This window comes from Oncorhynchus gorbuscha, linkage group LG07 (genome assembly GCF_021184085.1).
Source record: "Oncorhynchus gorbuscha isolate QuinsamMale2020 ecotype Even-year linkage group LG07, OgorEven_v1.0, whole genome shotgun sequence".
In the NCBI taxonomy this organism is placed as follows: Eukaryota; Metazoa; Chordata; class Actinopteri; order Salmoniformes; family Salmonidae; genus Oncorhynchus; species Oncorhynchus gorbuscha.
Genome location: NC_060179.1, coordinates 1,555,553 through 1,575,141, shown reverse-complemented (window position 1 = coordinate 1,575,141; position 19,589 = coordinate 1,555,553). Strand labels below are relative to the sequence as shown.

General features: G+C 47.0%; 1 protein-coding gene across 2 annotated transcripts in view; it reads left to right on the top strand.

Annotated features, from left to right (window-relative positions):
• The window catches only part of LOC124039081 (tetratricopeptide repeat protein 21B-like), a 52,595-nt gene extending 36,102 nt beyond the window's left edge, over positions 1 to 16,493 (top strand). For both annotated transcript variants that reach the window (XM_046354960.1, XM_046354959.1), the window contains 9 exons: positions 1,939 to 2,020; positions 2,723 to 2,873; positions 6,158 to 6,319; positions 9,684 to 9,897; positions 10,230 to 10,325; positions 12,818 to 12,946; positions 15,109 to 15,229; positions 15,773 to 15,840; positions 16,033 to 16,493. In XM_046354960.1, the coding sequence (XP_046210916.1) occupies positions 1,939 to 2,020; positions 2,723 to 2,873; positions 6,158 to 6,319; positions 9,684 to 9,897; positions 10,230 to 10,325; positions 12,818 to 12,946; positions 15,109 to 15,229; positions 15,773 to 15,840; positions 16,033 to 16,110 (1,101 nt within the window). In that variant the 3' untranslated portion in view covers positions 16,111 to 16,493. The remainder of the gene's footprint in view (positions 1 to 1,938; positions 2,021 to 2,722; positions 2,874 to 6,157; positions 6,320 to 9,683; positions 9,898 to 10,229; positions 10,326 to 12,817; positions 12,947 to 15,108; positions 15,230 to 15,772; positions 15,841 to 16,032) is intronic.
• The last annotated feature ends 3,096 nt before the right edge of the window (positions 16,494 to 19,589 follow it).

Here is a 19,589-nt window from a genome sequence, read left to right as displayed (position 1 = left end):
TACCAGTGGAGGTCTACTAGTGGATATATACCAGTTGAGGTCTACCAGTGGAGATATACCAGTGGAGATCTACCAGTGGAGATATACCAGTGGAGGTCTACCAGTGGAGATATACCAGTGGAGGTCTACCAGTGGAGATATACCAGTGGAGGTCTACCAGTGGAGATATACCAGTGGAGATATACCAGTGGAGGTCTACCAGTGGAGATATACCAGTGGAGATATACCAGTGGAGGTCTACCAGTTGAGATCTACCAGTGGAGGTCTACCAGTGGAGATATACCAGTGGAGATATACCAGTGGAGATATACCAGTGGAGATATACCAGTGGAGGTCTACCAGTGGAGATATACCAGTGGAGGTCTACCAGTGGAGATATACCAGTGGAGGTCTACCAGTGGAGATATACCAGTGGAGGTCTACCAGTGGAGATATACCAGTGGAGATATACCAGTGGAGGTCTACCAGTGGAGGTCTACCAGTGGAGATATACCAGTGGAGGTCTACCAGTGGAGATATACCAGTGGAGATATACCAGTGGAGGTCTACCAGTGGAGGTCTACCAGTGGAGATATACCAGTGGAGGTCTACCAGTTGAGATCTACCAGTGGAGATATACCAGTGGAGATCTACCAGTGGAGATATACCAGTGGAGATATACCAGTGGAGATATACCAGTGGAGGTCTACCAGTGGAGATATACCAGTGGAGGTCTACCAGTGGAGTCCTACCAGTGGAGGTCTACCAGTGGAGATATACCAGTGGAGGTCTACCAGTGGAGATATACCAGTGGAGGTCACCCAGTGGAGGTCTATCAGTGGATATCTATCAGTGGAAGTCTACCAGTGGAGATCTACCAGTGGAGATCTACCAGTGGAGATATACCAGTGGAGATCTACCAGTGGAGATATACCAGTGGAGGTCTACCAGTGGAGATATACCAGTGGAGGTCTACCAGTGGAGATATACCAGTGGAGGTCACCCAGTGGAGGTCTATCAGTGGATATCTATCAGTGGAAGTCTACCAGTGGAGATCTACCAGTGGAGATCTACCAGTGGAGATCTACCAGTGGAGATCTACCAGTGGAGGTCTACCAGTGGAGATCTACCAGTGGAGATATACCAGTGGAGGTCTACCAGTGGATATATACCAGTGGAGGTCTACCAATCTTTTTTTTGACATACTCAGAGGACGTTATTAGCGTGTTTTATCCACTCTTATATAAACAGTAGATTATCAGACACTCAACAACAAGGCCTGATTGCATTATTACTGAAACAGGATCCAAGTGGGAAATATAAAGATCCAGTCCTCTATATAACACCCCCCTGACGCCACAATGGTTTAGTCCTCTCTCCTCTGTATAACATTCCCCACAGGCCATAATGGTTTAGTCCTCTCTCCTCTACATAACACCCCCCTGAAGCCACAATGGTTTATAGTCCTCTCTCCTCTATATAACATCCCCCACAGACCATAATGGTTTAGTCCTCTCTCCTCTATATAACACCCCCCTGACGCCGCAATGGTTTAGTCCTCTCTCTTCGATGTAACATCCCCCTGACGCCACAATGGTTTAGTCCTCTCTCCTCTATATAACATCCCCCACAGACCATAATGGTTTAGTCCTCTCTCCTCTATATAACATCCCCCTGACGCCACAATGGTTTAGTCCTCTCTCCTCTATATAACATCCCCCACAGGCCATAATGGTTTAGTCCTCTCTCCTCTATATAACACCCCCTGACGCCACAATGGTTTAGTCCTCTCCTCGAAATAACATCCCCCACAGGACATAATGGTTTAGTCCTCTCTCCTCTTTTTAACATCCCCCAGAGGCCACAATGGTTTAGTCCTCTCTCCTCTTTGTACATTATACGTGCTAGAGTACACTGGGAAGGTTGACATAAGCATCATGTTCCTGTGTCTGCCTGAAGGTGTACGGAGATATCAAGTTGAAGGAGGAGAAGTTTGATGAGTCTGTGGAGATATTCCTTGGACTGATGGACAGATGCCCAGGTACATGATGCCAAGGAACATGTTATATTTTAAACAGACTACTGTTACTGGGTCTCATGTTTATTTTGACTTTATTTGGATTCTGTCTGGGTATCTTACCTATGTACCCAGGGGTATTCAAATCTGACCCTACGAGGTCCAGATTACAGCTGGTTTTCTGTTCTACCTGATAATTATTTGCACCCACCTGGTGTCCCAGGTCTAAATCAGTCCCTGATTGGAGAGGTATCACCCACCTGGTGTCCCAGGTCTAAATCAGTCCCTGGTTAGAGGGGAATCACCCACCTGGTGTCCCAGGTCTAAATCAGTCCCTGATTAGAGAGGAATCATCCACCTGGTGTCCCAGGTCTAAATCAGTCCCTGATTAGAGGGGAATCACCCACCTGGTGTCCCAGGTCTAAATCAGTCCCTGATTAGAGGGGAATCACCCACCTGGTGTCCCAGGTCTAAATCAGTCCCTGATTAGAGAGGAATCACCCACCTGGTGTCCCAGGTCTAAATCAGTCCCTGATTAGAGAGGAATCACCCACCTGGTGTCCCAGGTCTAAATCAGTCCCTGATGAGAGGGGAATCACCCACCTGGTGTCCCAGGTCTAAATCAGGCCCCTTTGCGTCCTGTTCCAGAGTTGAGGGATCTTGAATTCAGTGTATAGCAGCATATATTGTATACTGCTGTGTAATGGTGTTGTTACTGTCCCATAGATAACTACGTGTTCCTGGCCAAGTGCATCCAGGTGCTGAGACGGTCAGCCAGACTGGATGACGCCCTGGCTCTGTTTCAGGCCTGTGAGCACCACAACCACGGAGCTACCACTGAGCCTGGATACAACTACTGTAAAGGACGTTACTACTGGTGAGTGTCTATTACAACAACTACTGTAAAGACCTTTACTACTGGTGAGTGTCTAATATAACAACTACTGTAAAGACCTTTACTACTGGTGAGTGTCTTATATCCAAAAGTTGTAAAAAAAATATATATATTTTTTTAGGAAGAGGAATATGACACAGGTGACTTTTCTCTCTTCTACTTTTCATTCTATCTGTGTAGGGAATATCTAGTCTCTAGCTGTATATTAAGTGTCTAGGCTCTAGCTGTATAGAACTAGCTGTATATTAAGTGTCTAGTCTCTAGCTGTATATTAAGTGTCTAGGCTCTATCTGTATATTAAGTGACTAGTCTCTGTCTGTATATTAAGTGCCTAGTCTCTAGCTGTATAGAACTATCTGTATATTAAGTGTCTAGGCTCTAGCTGTATAGACCTAGCTGTATATTACGTTTCTAGTCTCTAGCTGTATAGAACTAGCTGTATATTAAGTTTCTAGTCTCTAGCTCCATAGAACTAGCTGTATATTAAGTGTCTAGTCTCTAAATCAAATCAAATCAAATTTTATTTGTCACATACACATGGTTAGCAGATGTTAATGCGAGTGTAGCGAAATGCTTGTGCTTCTAGTTCCGACAATGCAGTGATAACCAACAAGTAATCTAACTAACAATTCCAAAACTACTGTCTTATACACAGTGTAAGGGGATAAGGAACATGTACATAAGGATATATGAATGAGTGATGGTACAGAGCAGCATACAGTAGATGGTATCGAGTACAGTATATACATATGAGATGAGTATGTAGACAAAGTAAACAAAGTGGCATAGTTAAAGTGGCTAGTGATACATGTGTTACATAAGGATGCAGTCGATGTTGTAGAGTACAGTATATACATATGTATATGAGATGAATAATGTAGGGTAAGTAACATTATATAAGGTAGCATTGTTTAAAGTGGCTAGTGATATATTTACATCATTTCCCATCAATTCCCATTATTAAAATGGCTGGAGTTGGGTCAGTGTCAATGACAGTGTGTTGGCAGCAGCCACTCAATGTTAGTGGTGGCTATTTAACAGTCTGATGGCCTTGAGATAGAAGCTGTTTTTCAGTCTCTCGGTCCCAGCTTTGATGCACCTGTACTGACCTCGCCTTCTGGATGATAGCGGGGTGAACAGGCAGTGGTTCGGGTGGTTGATGTCCTTGATGATCTTTATGGCCTTCCTGTAACAACGGGTGGTGTAGGTGTCCTGGAGGGCAGGTAGTTTGCCCCCGGTGATGCGTTGTGCAGTCCTCACTACCCTCTGGAGAGCCTTACGGTTGAGGGCGGAGCAGTTGCCGTACCAGGCGGTGATACAGCCCGCCAGGATGCTCTCGATTGTGCATCTGTAGAAGTTTGTGAGTGCTTTTGGTGACAAGCCGAATTTCTTCAGCCTCCTGAGGTTGAATAGGCGCTGCTGCGCTTCTTCACGACGCTGTCAGTGTGAGTGGACCAATTCAGTTTGTCTGTGATGTGTATGCCGAGGAACTTAAACTAGCTACCCTCTCCACTACTGTTCCATCGATGTGGATAGGGGGTGTTCCCTCTGCTGTTTCCTGAAGTCCACAATCATCTCCTTAGTTTTGTTGACGTTGAGTGTGAGGTTATTTTCCTGACACCACACTCCAAGGGCCCTCACCTCCTCCCTGTAGGCCGTCTCGTCGTTGTTGGTAATCAAGCCTACCACTGTTGTGTCGTCCGCAAACTTGATGATTGAGTTGGAGCGTGCGTGGCCACGCAGTCGTGGGTGAACAGGGAGTACAGGAGAGGGCTCAGAACGCACCCTTGTGGGGCCCCGTGTTGAGGATCAGCGGGAGGAGATGTTGTTGCCTACCCTCACCACCTGGGGGCGGCCCGTCAGGAAGTCCAGTACCCAGTTGCACAGGGCGGGTCGAGACCCAGGGTCTCGAGCTTGATGACGAGCTTGGAGGGTACTATGGTGTTGAATGCCGAGCTGTAGTCGATGAACAGCATTCTCACATAGGTATTCCTCTTGTCCAGGTGGGTTAGGGCAGTGTGCAGTGTGGTTGAGATTGCATCGTCTGTGGACCTATTTGGGCGGTAAGCAAATTGGAGTGGGTCTAGGGTGTCAGGTAGGGTGGAGGTGATATGGTCCTTGACTAGTCTCTCAAAGCACTTCATGATGACGGAAGTGAGTGCTACGGAACTAGCTCTATAGAACTAGCTGTTTAGTGAATGTCTAGTCTCTAGCTGTATACAACTAGCTGTATATTAAGTTTCTAGTCTCTAGCTCCATAGAACTAGCTGTATATTAAGTGTCTAGTCTCTAGCTGTATAGAACTAGCTGTATATTAAGTGTCTAGTCTCTAGCTCTATAGAACTAGCTGTTTAGTGAATGTCTAGTCTCTAGCTGTATACAACTAGCTGTATATTACGTGTCTAGTCTCTAGCTGTGTAGGACTAGCTGTATAGTGAGTGTCTAGTCTCTAGCTCTATAGAACTAGCTGTATATTAAGTGTCTAGTCTCTAGCTGTATAGAACTAGCTGTTTAGTGAGTGTCTAGTCTCTAGCTCTATAGAACTAGCTGTATATTAAGTGTCTAGTCTCTAGCTGTATAGAACTAGCTGTTTAGTGAGTGTCTAGTCTCTAGCTCTATAGAACTAGCTGTATATTAAGTTTCTAGTCTCTAGCTGTGTAGGACTAGCTGTTTAGTGAGTGTCTAGTCTCTAGCTGTATAGAACTAGCTGTATATTAAGTGTCTAGTCTCTAGCTGTATATTAAGTGTCTAGTCTCTAGCTGTATAGAACCAGCTATTTAGTGAGTGTCTAGCTGTATAGAACTAGCTGTATATTAATAATAATATATGCCATTTAGCAGACGCTTTTATCCAAAGCGACTTACAGTCATGCGTGCATACATTCTACGTATGGGTGGTCCCGGGGATCGAACCCACTACCCTGGCGTTACAAGCGCCATGCTCTACCAACTGAGCTACACAGGACCATATTAAGTGTCTAGTCTCTATCTGTATATTAAGTGTCTAGTCTCTATCTGTATAGAACTAGCTGTATATTAAGTGTCTAGTCTCTAGCTGTATAGAACTAGCTGTATATTAAGTGTCTAGTCTCTAGCTGTATAGAACTAGCTGTTTAGTGAGTGTCTAGTCTCTAGCTGTATAGAACTAGCTGTTTAGTGAGTGTCTAGTCTCTAGGTCTATAGCATGTGTCTAGTCTCTAGCTGTATAGAACCACTGGCAGACAATAAGATATGGTTCAAAGATAACTAGAACTCTCCCCCCTCCAGGCATGTGTACAGGGTGAGTGAGGCTCTGTTTCATCTGAACAAGGCCCGGCGGGACAACGAGTGGGGAGATCAGGCTATGGAGCTCATGATCCGCATCTGTCTCAACCCAGACAACGAGGTCATCGGAGGGGAGGTGTTTGAGACACCCCAGGAGGAGTGGAGGTACGGCAGGGCTTCTAGGGGTACGGCTGGGCTTCTAGCGGTACGGCTGGGCTTCTAGGGGTACCACTGGGCTTCTAGGTGTACGACTGGGCTTCTAGGGGTACGGCAGGGCTTCTAGGGGTACAGCTGGGCTTCTAGGGGTACGGCTGGGCTTCTAGGGGTACGGCTGGGCTTCTAGGGGTACGGCTGGGCTTCTAGGGTTACGGCAGGGCTTCTTGGGGTACGGCTGGGCTTCTTGGGGTACGGCTGGGCTTCTAGGGGTACGGCAGGGCTTCTAGGGGTACGGCTGGGCTTCTAGGGGTACGACTGGGCTTCTAGGGGTACGACTGGGCTTCTAGGTGTACGACTGGGCTTCTATGGGTACGGCAGGGCTTCTAGGGGTACGGCTGGGCTTCTAGGGGTACGGCAGGGCTTCTAGGGGTACAGCTGGGCTTCTAGGGGTACGGCTGGGTTTCTAGGGGTACGGCTGGGCTTCTAGGGTTACGGCAGGGCTTCTTGGGGTACGGCTGGGCTTCTTGGGGTACGGCTGGGCTTCTAGGGTTACGGCAGGGCTTCTTGGGGTACGGCTGGGCTTCTTGGGGTACGGCTGGGCTTCTAGGGGTACGGCAGGGCTTCTAGGTGTACGGCTGAGCTTCTAGGGGTACGACTGGGCTTCTAGGGGTACACATTGACTCTGTACCGGTACCCCCTGTATATAGCCTCCACATTGACTCTGTACTGGTACCCCCTGTATATAGCCTCCACATTGACTCTGTACTGGTACCCCCTGTATATAGCCTCCACATTGATTCTGTACCGGTACCCCCCTGTATATAGCCTCCACATTGACTCTGTACTGGTACCCCCTGTATATAGCCTCCACATTGATTCTGTACCGGTACCCCCCTGTATATAGCCTCCACATTGATTCTGTACCGGTACCCCCTGTATATAGCCTCCACATTGACTCTGTACCGGTACCCCCTGTATATAGCCTCCACATTGACTCTGTACCGGTACCCCCTGTATATAGCCTCCATATTGACTCTGTACCGGTACCCCCTGTATATAGCCTCCACATTGACTCTGTACCGGTACCCCCTGTATATAGCCTCCACATTGACTCTGTACCGGTACCCCCTGTATATAGCCTCCACATTGACTCTGTACCGGTACCCCCTGTATATAGCCTCCATATTGACTCTGTACCGGTACCCCCTGTATATAGCCTCCACATTGACTCTGTACCGGTACCCCCTGTATATAGCCTCCATATTGACTCTGTACCGGTACCCCCTGTATATAGCCTCCACATTGACTCTGTACCGGTACCCCTGTATATAGCCTCCATATTGACTCTGTACGGTACCCCTGTATATAGCCTCCACATTGACTCTGTACCGGTACCCCCTGTATATAGCCTCCACATTGACTCTGTACCGGTACCCCCCTGTATATAGCCTCCACATTGACTCTGTACCGGTACCCCCTGTATATAGCCTCCATATTGACTCTGTACCGGTACCCCCCTGTATATAGCCTCCACATTGACTCTGTACCGGTACCCCCTGTATATAGCCTCCATATTGACTCTGTACCGGTACCCCCCTGTATATAGCCTCCACATTGACTCTGTACCGGTACCCCCCTGTACCGGTACCCCCCTCCAGGGTTGAAATATGGTTTCTCTCTTTGTTTACGGAGGTCCTCAGATAATAGCATTGTTTGCTTTCACGGAAAAGCCTTTTTGAAATCTGACATGTTGGCTGGATTCACAACGAGTGTAGCTTTAATTTGCTATTTTGCATGTGTGATTGAATGAAAGCTGGATTTTTATAGAAATGTATTTGAATTTGGCGCTCTGCATTTCCCCTGGCTTTTGCGACACTAGTGTCCCACATATCCCAGAGAGGTTAATGGCTTGTCAGTAAGCATTTCACTGTAATGTCTACACCTGTCGTATTCGGCGCATGTGACAAATAACATTTGAGTTGATGTTGTGGACAGTCTGGGACAGAGGACATTATGATGTACTGTATACAGACTCCAGTATTTTGTCTCCAATGTGGACAGTCTGGGATAGAGGACATTAGGATGTACTGTATACAGACTCCAGTATTTTGTCTCCAATGTGGACAGTCTGGGATAGAGGACATTAGGATGTACTGTATACAGACTCCAGTATTTTGTCTCCAATGTGGACAGTCTGGGATAGAGGACATTAGGATGTACTGTATACAGACTCCAGTATTTTGTCTCCAATGTGGACAGTCTGGGATAGAGGACATTATGATGTACTGTATACAGACTCCAGTATTTTGTCTCCAATGTGGACAGTCTGGGATAGAGGACATTATGATGTACTGTATACAGACTCCAGTATTTTGTCTCCAATGTGGACAGTCTGGGATAGAGGACATTAGGATGTACTGTATACAGACTCCAGTATTTTGTCTCCAATGTGGACAGTCTGGGATAGAGGACATTAGGATGTACTGTATACAGACTCCAGTATTTTGTCTCCAATGTGGACAGTCTGGGATAGAGGACATTAGGATGTACTGTATACAGACTCCAGTATTTTGTCTCCAATGTGGACAGTCTGGGATAGAGGACATTAGGATGTACTGTATACAGACTCCAGTATTTTGTCTCCAATGTGGACAGTCTGGGATAGAGGACATTAGGATGTACTGTATACAGACTCCAGTATTTTGTCTCCAATGTGGACAGTCTGGGATAGAGGACATTATGATGTACTGTATACAGACTCCAGTATTTTGTCTCCAATGTGGACAGTCTGGGATAGAGGACATTATGATGTACTGTATACAGACTCCAGTATTTTGTCTCCAATGTGGACAGTCTGGGATAGAGGACATTATGATGTACTGTATACAGACTCCAGTATTTTGTCTCCAATGTGGACAGTCTGGGATAGAGGACATTAGGATGTACTGTATACAGACTCCAGTATTTTGTCTCCAATGTGGACAGTCTGGGATAGAGGACATTAGGATGTACTGTATACAGACTCCAGTATTTTGTCTCCAATGTGGACAGTCTGGGATAGAGGACATTAGGATGTACTGTATACAGACTCCAGTATTTTGTCTCCAATGTGGACAGTCTGGGATAGAGGACATTAGGATGTACTGTATACAGACTCCAGTATTTTGTCTCCAATGTGGACAGTCTGGGATAGAGGACATTAGGATGTACTGTATACAGACTCCAGTATTTTGTCTCCAATGTGGACAGTCTGGGATAGAGGACATTAGGATGTATACATCCTATACCGTGTTGCCTAGTTTGATTGTTCCTGATTGAGATACTAATACATGATATAAAATGTTTACGTCTGTTCTCGTCTCTGATTGGTCAGTATGAGCCAGCTGGGCGGGGCTGAGCACAGGGAGCAGGTGGGCGTGGCCACGGCTCAGAACCTGGTGAAGGAGTTCCGCCCACGTCATGGGTCATCAGGAGGTCAGCGGTCAGACAGAATCACCTTGCTGGTCAACCTCTGCCTCATGGCCACCAGAGACCCCAAACACATCCAGAGAGCCCTGCAGGCCTTCACTGAGCTGGCCTCTACTCAGGTAGGACCTCCTTCACTGAGCTGGCCTCTACTCAGGTAGGACCTCCTTCACTGAGCTGGCCTCTACTCAGGTAGGACCTCCTTCACTGAGCTGGCCTCTACTCAGGTAGGACCTCCTTCACTGAGCTGGTCTCTACTCAGGTAGGACCTCCTTCACTGAGCTGGCCTCTACTCAGGTAGGACCTCCTTCACTGAGCTGGCCTCTACTCAGGTAGGACCCCCTTCACTTGGCTGGTCTCTACTCAGGTACGGTTTCCTCTTTCTCCTCCCCCTCCTTCACCTCCTCCTCCTGTACCTTCACCACCTTCTTCTCCTGTACCTTCTTCTCCTCAGGTGAACAACGTTCCCTACTTGCTGGCGATGGGCCAGGCCTTCATGCTACTAAAACAAACTCCTCGGGCCAGGAACCAGCTCAAGAGGCTCACCAAGGTAGACTTTTTTTACTAGGACTCTTGTAGATTTACATGTTGGTCCTGTAGCTTAGCAGACACTCAGAGACAGTCAGAGGAGAGGGCCTAGAACAGAGCCCCTGGAGGACTCCAGAGGGCCTCGAACCAAGCACTTGGATGACTCCAGAGGACCAAGAACAGAGCCCCTGGAGGACTCCAGAGGGCCTAGAACCGAGCCCCTGGAGGACTCCAGAGGGCCTAGAACAGAGCCCCTGGAGGACTCCAGAGCGCCTAGAACAGAGCCCTGGAGGACTCCAGAGGGCCTAGAACAGAGCCCCTGGAGGACTCCAGAGGACCTAGAACAGAGCCCCTGGAGGACTCCAGAGGACCTAGAACAGAACCCTGGAGGACTCCAGAGGGCCTAGAACAGAGCCCTGTAGGACTCCAGAGGACCTAGAACAGAGCCCCTGGAGGACTCCAGAGGACCTAGAACAGAACCCTGGAGGACTCCAGAGGGCCTAGAACAGAGCCCTGGAGGACTCCAGAGGACATAGAACAGAGCCCCTAGAACAGAGCCCCTGTAGGACTCCAGAGGGCCTAGAACAGAGCCCTGGAGGACTCCAGATGGCCTAGAACAGAGCCCTGGAGGACTCCAGAGGGCCTAGAACAGAGCCCTGGAGGACTCCAGAGGACATAGAACAGAGCCCCTAGAACAGAGCCCCTGTAGGACTCCAGAGGACCTAGAACAGAGCCCTGGAGGACTCCAGAGGGCCTAGAACAGAGCCCTGGAGGACTCCAGTGGGCCTAGAACAGAGCCCTGGAGGACTCCAGAGGGCCTAGAACAGAGCCCTGGAGGACTCCAGAGGGCCTAGAACAGAGCCCTGGAGGACTCCAGAGGACATAGAACAGAGCCCCTAGAACAGAGCCCCTGTAGGACTCCAGAGGACCTAGAACAGAGCCCTGGAGGACTCCAGAGGGCCTAGAACAGAGCCCTGGAGGACTCCAAAGGACATAGAACAGAGCCCCTAGAACAGAGCCCCTAGAACAGAGCCCCTGTAGGACTCCAGAGGACCTAGAACAGAGCCCTGGAGGACTCCAGAGGGCCTAGAACAGAGCTCCTGTAGGACTCCAAAGGACATAGAACAGAGCCCCTAGAACAGAGCCCCTGTAGGACTCCAGAGGGCCTAGAACAGAGCCCTGGAGGACTCCAGAGGGCCTAGAACAGAGCCCTGGAGGACTCCAAAGGGACAGATAGAACAGAGTAGGACTCCCCTAGAACAGAGCCCTGGTAGGACTCCAGAGGGCCTAGAACAGAGCCCTGGAGGACTCCAGAGGGCCTAGAACAGAGCCCTGGAGGACTCCAGAGGACATAGAACAGAGCCCCTAGAACAGAGCCCCTGTAGGACTCCAGAGGACCTAGAACAGAGCCCTGGAGGACTCCAGAGGGCCTAGAACAGAGCCCTGGAGGACTCCAGAGGACATAGAACAGAGCCCCTAGAACAGAGCCCCTGTAGGACTCCAGAGGACCTAGAACAGAGCCCTGGAGGACTCCAGAGGGCGTAGAACAGAGCCCTGGAGGACTCCAGTGGGCCTAGAACAGAGCCCTGGAGGACTCCAGAGGGCCTAGAACAGAGCCCTGGAGGACTCCAGAGGGCCTAGAACAGAGCCCTGGAGGACTCCAGAGGACATAGAACAGAGCCCCTAGAACAGAGCCCTGGAGGACTCCAGAGGACATAGAACAGAGCCCCTAGAACAGAGCCCCTGTAGGACTCCAGAGGACCTAGAACAGAGCCCTGGAGGACTCCAGAGGGCCTAGAACAGAGCCCTGGAGGACTCCAGAGGACATAGAACAGAGCCCCTAGAACAGAGCCCCTGTAGGACTCCAGAGGACCTAGAACAGAGCCCTGGAGGACTCCAGAGGGCCTAGAACAGAGCTCCTGTAGGACTCCAAAGGACATAGAACAGAGCCCCTAGAACAGAGCCCCTGTAGGACTCCAGAGGGCCTAGAACAGAGCCCTGGAGGACTCCAGAGGGCCTAGAACAGAGCCCTGGAGGACTCCAGAGGGCCTAGAACAGAGCCCTGGAGGACTCCAGAGGGCCTAGAACAGAGCCCTGGAGGACTCCAAAGGACATAGAACAGAGCCCCTAGAACAGAGCCCCTGTAGGACTCCAGAGGGCCTAGAACAGAGCCCTGGAGGACTCCAGAGGGCCTAGAACAGAGCCCTGGAGGACTCCAGAGGGCCTAGAACAGAGCCCTGTAGGACTCCAGAGGGCCTAGAACAGAGCCCTGGAGGACTCCAGAGGACATAGAACAAAGCCCCTAGAACAGAGCCCCTGTAGGACTCCAGAGGGCCTAGAACAGAGCCCTGGAGGACTCCAGAGGGCCTAGAACAGAGCCCTGGAGGACTCCAGAGGGCCTAGAACAGAGCCCCTGTAGGACTCCAGAGGGCCTAAAACAGAGCCCTGGAGGACTCCAGAGGGCCTAGAACAGAGCCCTGGAGGACTCCAGTATTGTATATGGTTATTGTACAGGTGGAGTGGAGCTGGGAGCTGTCAGAGGACCTGGAGACGGCCTGGTTGCTGCTGGCTGATGTTTACATCAAGTCTGGGAAGTATGATATCGCCTGTGATCTACTGCAACGTTGTATTAAATACAACCAGGTACACACACACACACACACACACACACACACACACACACACACACACACACACACACACACACACACACACACACACACACACACACACACACAGAGAGACAGTGACAGATGGACGGACGGAGACTCACACAGCCAGCCAGCAGAGTCTGAGGTGTCAGTGTAGGATGAGCTGTATGCTGTTAGTGTGGAGTGTGTATTAGTGTAAACGGGAGTGTGTATTAGTGTAGACAGTAGTGTGTATTAGTGTAGACAGTAGTGTGTATTAGTGTAGACAGTAGTGTGTATTATATTCCTAATAGACAGTAGTGTGTATTAGTGTAGACAGTAGTGTGTATTAGTGAGACAGTAGTGTGTATTTGTGTAGACAGTAGTGTGTATTCGTGTGTACAGTAGTGTGTATTAGTGTAAACGGGAGTGTGTATTAGTGTAGAAGGTAGTGTGTATTAGTGTAGACAGTAGTGTGTATTAGTGTAGACAGTAGTGTGTATTAGTGTAGACAGTAGTGTGTATTAGTGTAGACAGTAGTGTGTATTTGTGTAGACAGTAGTGTGTATTCGTGTGTACAGTAGTGTGTATTAGTGTAGACAGTAGTGTGTATTAGTGTAGACAGTAGTCTGTATTAGTGTAGACAGTAGTGCGTATTAGTGTAGACAGTAGTGCGTATTAGTGTAGACAGTAGTGTGTATTCGTGTGTACAGTAGTGTGTATTAGTGTAGACAGTAGTGCGTATTAGTGTAGACAGTAGTGCTGTATTAGTGTAGAAGGTAGTGTGTATTAGTGTAGACAGTAGTCTGTATTAGTGTAGACAGTAGTGTGTATTAGTTTGTATTAGTGTAGACTGAAGTGTGTAGGGAAGCTCCAGGTGGTATCTGATTTTAAGTACCTTGGCATCATACTTGATTCCAACCTCTCTTTTAAAAAGCATGTGAAAAAGGTCATTCAAATAACCAAATTCAACCTAGCTAATTTCCGATTTATACGAAATTGTTTGACTACAGAGGTAGCAAAACTGTACTTCAATTCTATGATACTCCCCCACTTAACATACTGCTTGACTAGTTGGGCCCAAGCTTGCTGTACAATATTAAAACCTATTCAGTCTGTCTACAAACAGGCTCTCAAAGTGCTTGATAGGAAGCCCAATAGCCATCATCATTGTCACATCCTTAGAAAGCATGAGCTCTTGAGTTGGGAAAATCTCGTGCAATACACCGACGCATGTCTTGTATTCAAGATCCTTAATGGCCTGGCTCCCCCTCCAATCAGTAGTTTTGTTAAACAGAAAACCCAGACATATGGCAGCAGATCCACAAGGTCTGCCATGAGAGGTGACTGTATAGTTCCCCTAAGGAAAAGCACCTTTAGTAAATCTGCATTCTCTGTGAGAGCTTCCCATGTCTGGAATACACTGCCATCAGACACACATAACTGCACCACATATCACACTTTCACAAAATGCTTGAAGACATGGCTAAAGGTCAATCAGATTTGTGAACATGGTCACCCCGCTATCATCCAGAAGGCGACCTAGCTGTGTGTTGCCGCTTTCCATGTTGTCTGTTGTCTGTAGCTTGTGAGGTGTGGAAACACTTTGTTGCTTTTATGAATTTTGTTTTGCTGCTTTTTGTTCTATGTTGCTCTGTCTGTATGCTATGTCTTGCTTGTCCTATGTTGCTATGTCTTGCTTGTTCTATGGTGCTATTGTCTATATTGTAATTGTTTTTAATAACCTGCCCAGGGACTGCGGTTGAAAATTAGCCGGCTGGCTAAAACCAGCACTTTTACTGAAACGTTGATTAATGTGCACTGTCCCTGTAACTAAACTAAAACTAAAACTATTAGTGTAGACAGTAGTGTGTATTAGTGTAGACAGTAGTGTGTATTAGTTTGTATTAGTGTAGACAGTAGTGTGTATTAGTGTAGACAGTAGTGTGTATTAGTGTAGACAGTAGTGTGTATTAGTTTGTATTAGTGTAGACAGTAGTGTGTATTAGTGTAGACAGTAGTGTGTAGTAGTTTGTATTAGTGTAGACAGTAGTGTGTATTAGTGTAGACAGTAGTGTGTATTAGTGTAGACAGTAGTGTGTATTAGTGTAGACAGTAGTGTGTATTAGTGTAGACAGTAGTGTAGTAGTGAGTATGTAATGTATGTGTTTGTAGTCGTGCAGCAGAGCGTATGAGTACATGGGCTACATCAGGGAGAAGGAACATTCGTACCATGATGCATCAGTGTTCTACGATCACGCCTGGCTCTACACTAACAGAGTCAACCCCAGCGTGGGTGAGTCTGTGGACACCCTTTAAGCTGCATTTTCTCACTTTTTGGGCGACCCGACCAAATTCACATAGACATTTACGTCATAGATTTGTCATTCTCATTGAAAGCCAGTCTAATAATCTGTAGATATGTTCTATGTGTTATAGATCTGTCATTTTCATTGAAAGCCAGTCTAATAATCTGTAGATATGTTCTATGTGTTATAGATCTGTCATTCTCATTGAAAGCCATTCTAATAATCTGTAGATATGTTCTATGTGTGCTATTTCTATGCTTCCCATTCTTAAATTTCGTTTTGTATCTTTTACTTTCGGTTTTGTACATCAGCTGAAAATACATTATTTTTGGTTATGGAAAATATGTTGTACAGCAGTTTAGAAGATTATCTGGACTATACTTGCTTGTTTTGTCACTAACTGAAATTAGGTGAACTATTATAATTTTTGCAACCAGGAAATGTAGAAGTGATGTCAGCATAGTGCACCTTTTTAAAGTTTTAAGGTCTGTAATGTTAATGGTTGTGTCCCTTCTGCTTCCTCCGTTCAGGTTTCAGACTGGCCTTCAACTACCTGAAGTTCAAGCAGTACAACGAGACCATAGAGGTTTGTCACAAGGTCTGTACTGTGGATAATATTACTACTGTAGCCTGGTCCCAGATCTGCAAGACAGCACGAACAGATCTGGTACCAGGCTATCACTACTGGAAATATTGGAAAGGACATAGTTTAGTTTAGAGGATGAGGATGATTGATTAAGGATCGGTGTAGTGAGAGAGTGTTTTACCTGACCTGCCTGTTCTCCCTCAGGTCCTCACAGAGCACCCAGACTACCCTCTGATACAGACAGAGATCCTAGAGAGAGCCCGCGCTGCTCTCCGACCCTGAACCTCAGCCTGGGATTAACCCTCCATGTCTCTGACCACTAGTGACCTGAAATGTATCGACATGGCATAATGCCCCCTGCTCCAAGGAACTATGGGGAACTTTGTCTTTATCAAATCAAGTGCTTTGTTCTAGATATACTGTTCTGCACTTGAAATATGCAAATACTATGCTACTTCTATTCATGGGTTTTTTTCCCTGTGGATTTTTAAAACATTTAAACATGTTCTGTAATGTAAAATTCTCTGTTTGAGTGGTTATACAGTGCTTTAGGAAAGTATTCAGACCCCTTGACTTGTTCCACATTGTGTTATGTTTCAGCCTTATTCTAAAATTAATTCAATTGTTTGTTTTTTTCATCATCAATCTACACACAATATCCCATAACGAAAAAGCAAAAACAGATTTTTAGAAATGTTTGCATAAAATAAACATTTACAGAAGTATTCAGACTCAGTACATTTTTACATTTAAGTCATTTAGCAGACGCTCTTATCCAGAGCGACTTACAAATTGGTGCATTCACCTTACTTTCTTGTAGCAACTTTATCAGAGTTTACAGCCTTGAGTCTTCTTGGGTATGACGCTACAAGCTTGGCACACCTGTATTTGGGGAGTTTCTCACATTCTTCTCTGCAGCTCCTCTCAAGCTCTGTCAGGTTGGATGGGGAGCATTGCTGCACAGCTATTTTCAGTTCTCTCCAGAGATGTTCGATCAGGTTCAAGTCCAGACTCTGGCTGGACCACTCAAGGACATTCAGAGACTTTTCATAGAGCCACTCCTGCGTTAACTTGGCTGTGGGCTTAGGGTCGTTGTCCTGTTGCTTAAAAACATCCCCTCACCATGATGCTGCCACCACCATGCTTCACCGTAGAGATGGTGCCAAGTTTCCTCCAGACGTGACACTTGGCATTCAGGCCAAAGAGTGCAATCTTGGTTTCGTCAGACCAGAGAATATTTTTTGTCATTGTCTGAGAGTCCTTTAGGTGCCTTTTGGCAAACTCCAAGCGTGCTGTCATGTGCCTTTTACTGAGGAGTGGCTTCCATCTGGCCACTCTACCATAAAGGCCTGATTGGTAGAGTGCTGCAGAGATGGTTGTCCTTCTGGAAGGTTCTCCCATCTCCACAGAGGAGCTCTGTCAGATTCTTGGTCATCTCCCTGACCAAGGCCCTTCTCCCCCGAGTGCTTAGTTTGGCGGCCAGCTCAAAGAAGAATCTTGGTGGTTCCAAACTTCTTTCATTTAAGAATGATGGAGGCCACTGTGTTCTTGGGGACCTTCAATGCTGCAGAAATGTTTTGGTACCCTTCCCCAGATCTGTGCCTCGACACAATCCTGTCTTGGAGCTCTACGAACAATTCCTTCGACCTCACGGCTTGGTTTTTGCTCTGACATGCAATGGGAACTGTGGGACCTTATATAGACAGGTGTGTACCTTTCCAAATTGCAAACATTTAGAAAAACACTATTTTGACTTTGTCGTTATGGGGTATTGTATGTAGATTGATGAGGAGAATTATAATTATTATAATACGGCTGTAATGTAACAAAATGTGGAAAAGGACAAGGGGTCTGGATACTTTCCAAATGCTGAACCACTTGCACACTTTGGAAACATTTAGTTCATATAAGTATGTATAAGTATATTTATTGGGTTCTTTAAAGGCCTTATGATTGCATTCATATCAGAAAAAATCTTTTAAATATTAAAGAATGGATTCTAAAAGTCTCTTAAGTCAGTGTGTCGATCGCTAAAGGTTTGCAGGCTGTGCTTCAGTGGCCCTATGCTGTTTATCAGACTGATATTTAACCGTGGTATTGATTCAGTGTTGTGGATCTGACTGTGTGTGTGTGTGTCTCCCCTACGGCAGGCTGACGGTGGCGGTGGGAGGACATGATGCAAGGCACATGGACCTGGCTTGAAACACATTCCTCAACACTATGGGCCCATACTTGCAAAGATAAGCAACCATTTAAAATGTGGAAACGGTTTTCAAAATGTGAATCAGCCAATTTAAATCGTTGATTTGCTTGCAAGTGACAAAATGCTAAATTGTAGCTGATCCCATCAGATAACATGGCACGTGTTAGCCCTATGCTAACCTCAGGTGGCAGTGATTATATCCTGGAACAAATTCTTCATCAACACATCAAAGGTGACTTTATACCCACCAACCAAAGGCAGAAGGGGTCAACCCTGGCCACTAGAGGGATATTTTAAACCTACAAATTCAATGTTTAATCCTTTCCTAACGGTCAGGTCCTTTCCTAACGGTCAGGTCCTTTCCTAACTGTCTCCTGTCAGGTCCTTTCCTAACAGTCTCCTGTCAGGTCCTTTCCTAACTGTCTCCTATCAGGTCCTTTCCTAACTGTCTCCTGTCAGGTCCTTTCCTAACTGTCTCCTGTCAGGTCCTTTCCTAACAGTCTCCTGTCAGGTCCTTTCCTAACTGTCTCCTGTCAGGTCCTTTCCTAACAGTCTCCTGTCAGGTCCTTTCCTAACTGTCTCCTGTCAGGTCCTTTCCTAACAGTCTCCTGTCAGGTCCTTTCCTAACTGTCTCCTGTCAGGTCCTTTCCTAACAGTCTCCTGTCAGGTCCTTTCCTAACTGTCTCCTGTCAGGTCCTTTCCTAACTGTCTCCTGTCAGGACCTTTCCTAACTGTCTCCTGTCAGGTCCTTTCCTAACTGTCTCCTGTCAGGACCTTTCCTAACTGTCTCCTGTCAGGTCCTTTCCTAACTGTCTCCTGTCAGGTCCTTTCCTAACTGTCTCCTGTCAGGTCCTTTCCTAACTGTCTCCTGTCAGGTCCTTTCCTAACTGTCTCCTGTCAGGTCCTTTCCTAACTGTCTCCTGTCAGGACCTTTCCTAACTGTCTCCTGTCAGGTCCTTTCCTAACTGTCTCCTGTCAGGTCCTTTCCTAACTGTCTCCTGTCAGGACCTTTCCTAACTGTCTCCTGTCAGGTCCTTTCCTAACTGTCTCCTGTCAGGACCTTTCCTAACTGTCTCCTGTCAGGTCCTTTCCTAACTGTCTCCTGTCAGGTCCTTTCCTAACGGTCAGGTCCTTTCCTAACTGTCTCCTGTCAGGTCCTTTCCTAACGGTCAGGTCCTTTCCTAACTGTCTCCTGTCAGGTCCTTTCCTAACTGTCTCCTGTCAGGTCCTTTCCTAACGGTCAGGTCCTTTCCTAACTGTCTCCTGTCAGGTCCTTTCCTAACTGTCTCCTGTCAGGTCCTTTCCTAACGGTCAGGTCCTTTCCTAACTGTCTCCTGTCAGGTCCTTTCCTAACGGTCAGGTCCTTTCCTAACGGTCTCCTGTCAGGTCCTTTCCTAACGGTCAGGTCCTTTCCTAACTGTCTCCTGTCAGGTCCTTTCCTAACGGTCAGGTCCTTTCCTAACGGTCTCACTGTTGTCAGTCTGCTCCTTCTATGTATTGTATTGTATTGTATTAAATTGCTGCACTTCTCTCCAAAACCAAAGAGTGAAGAAATGTC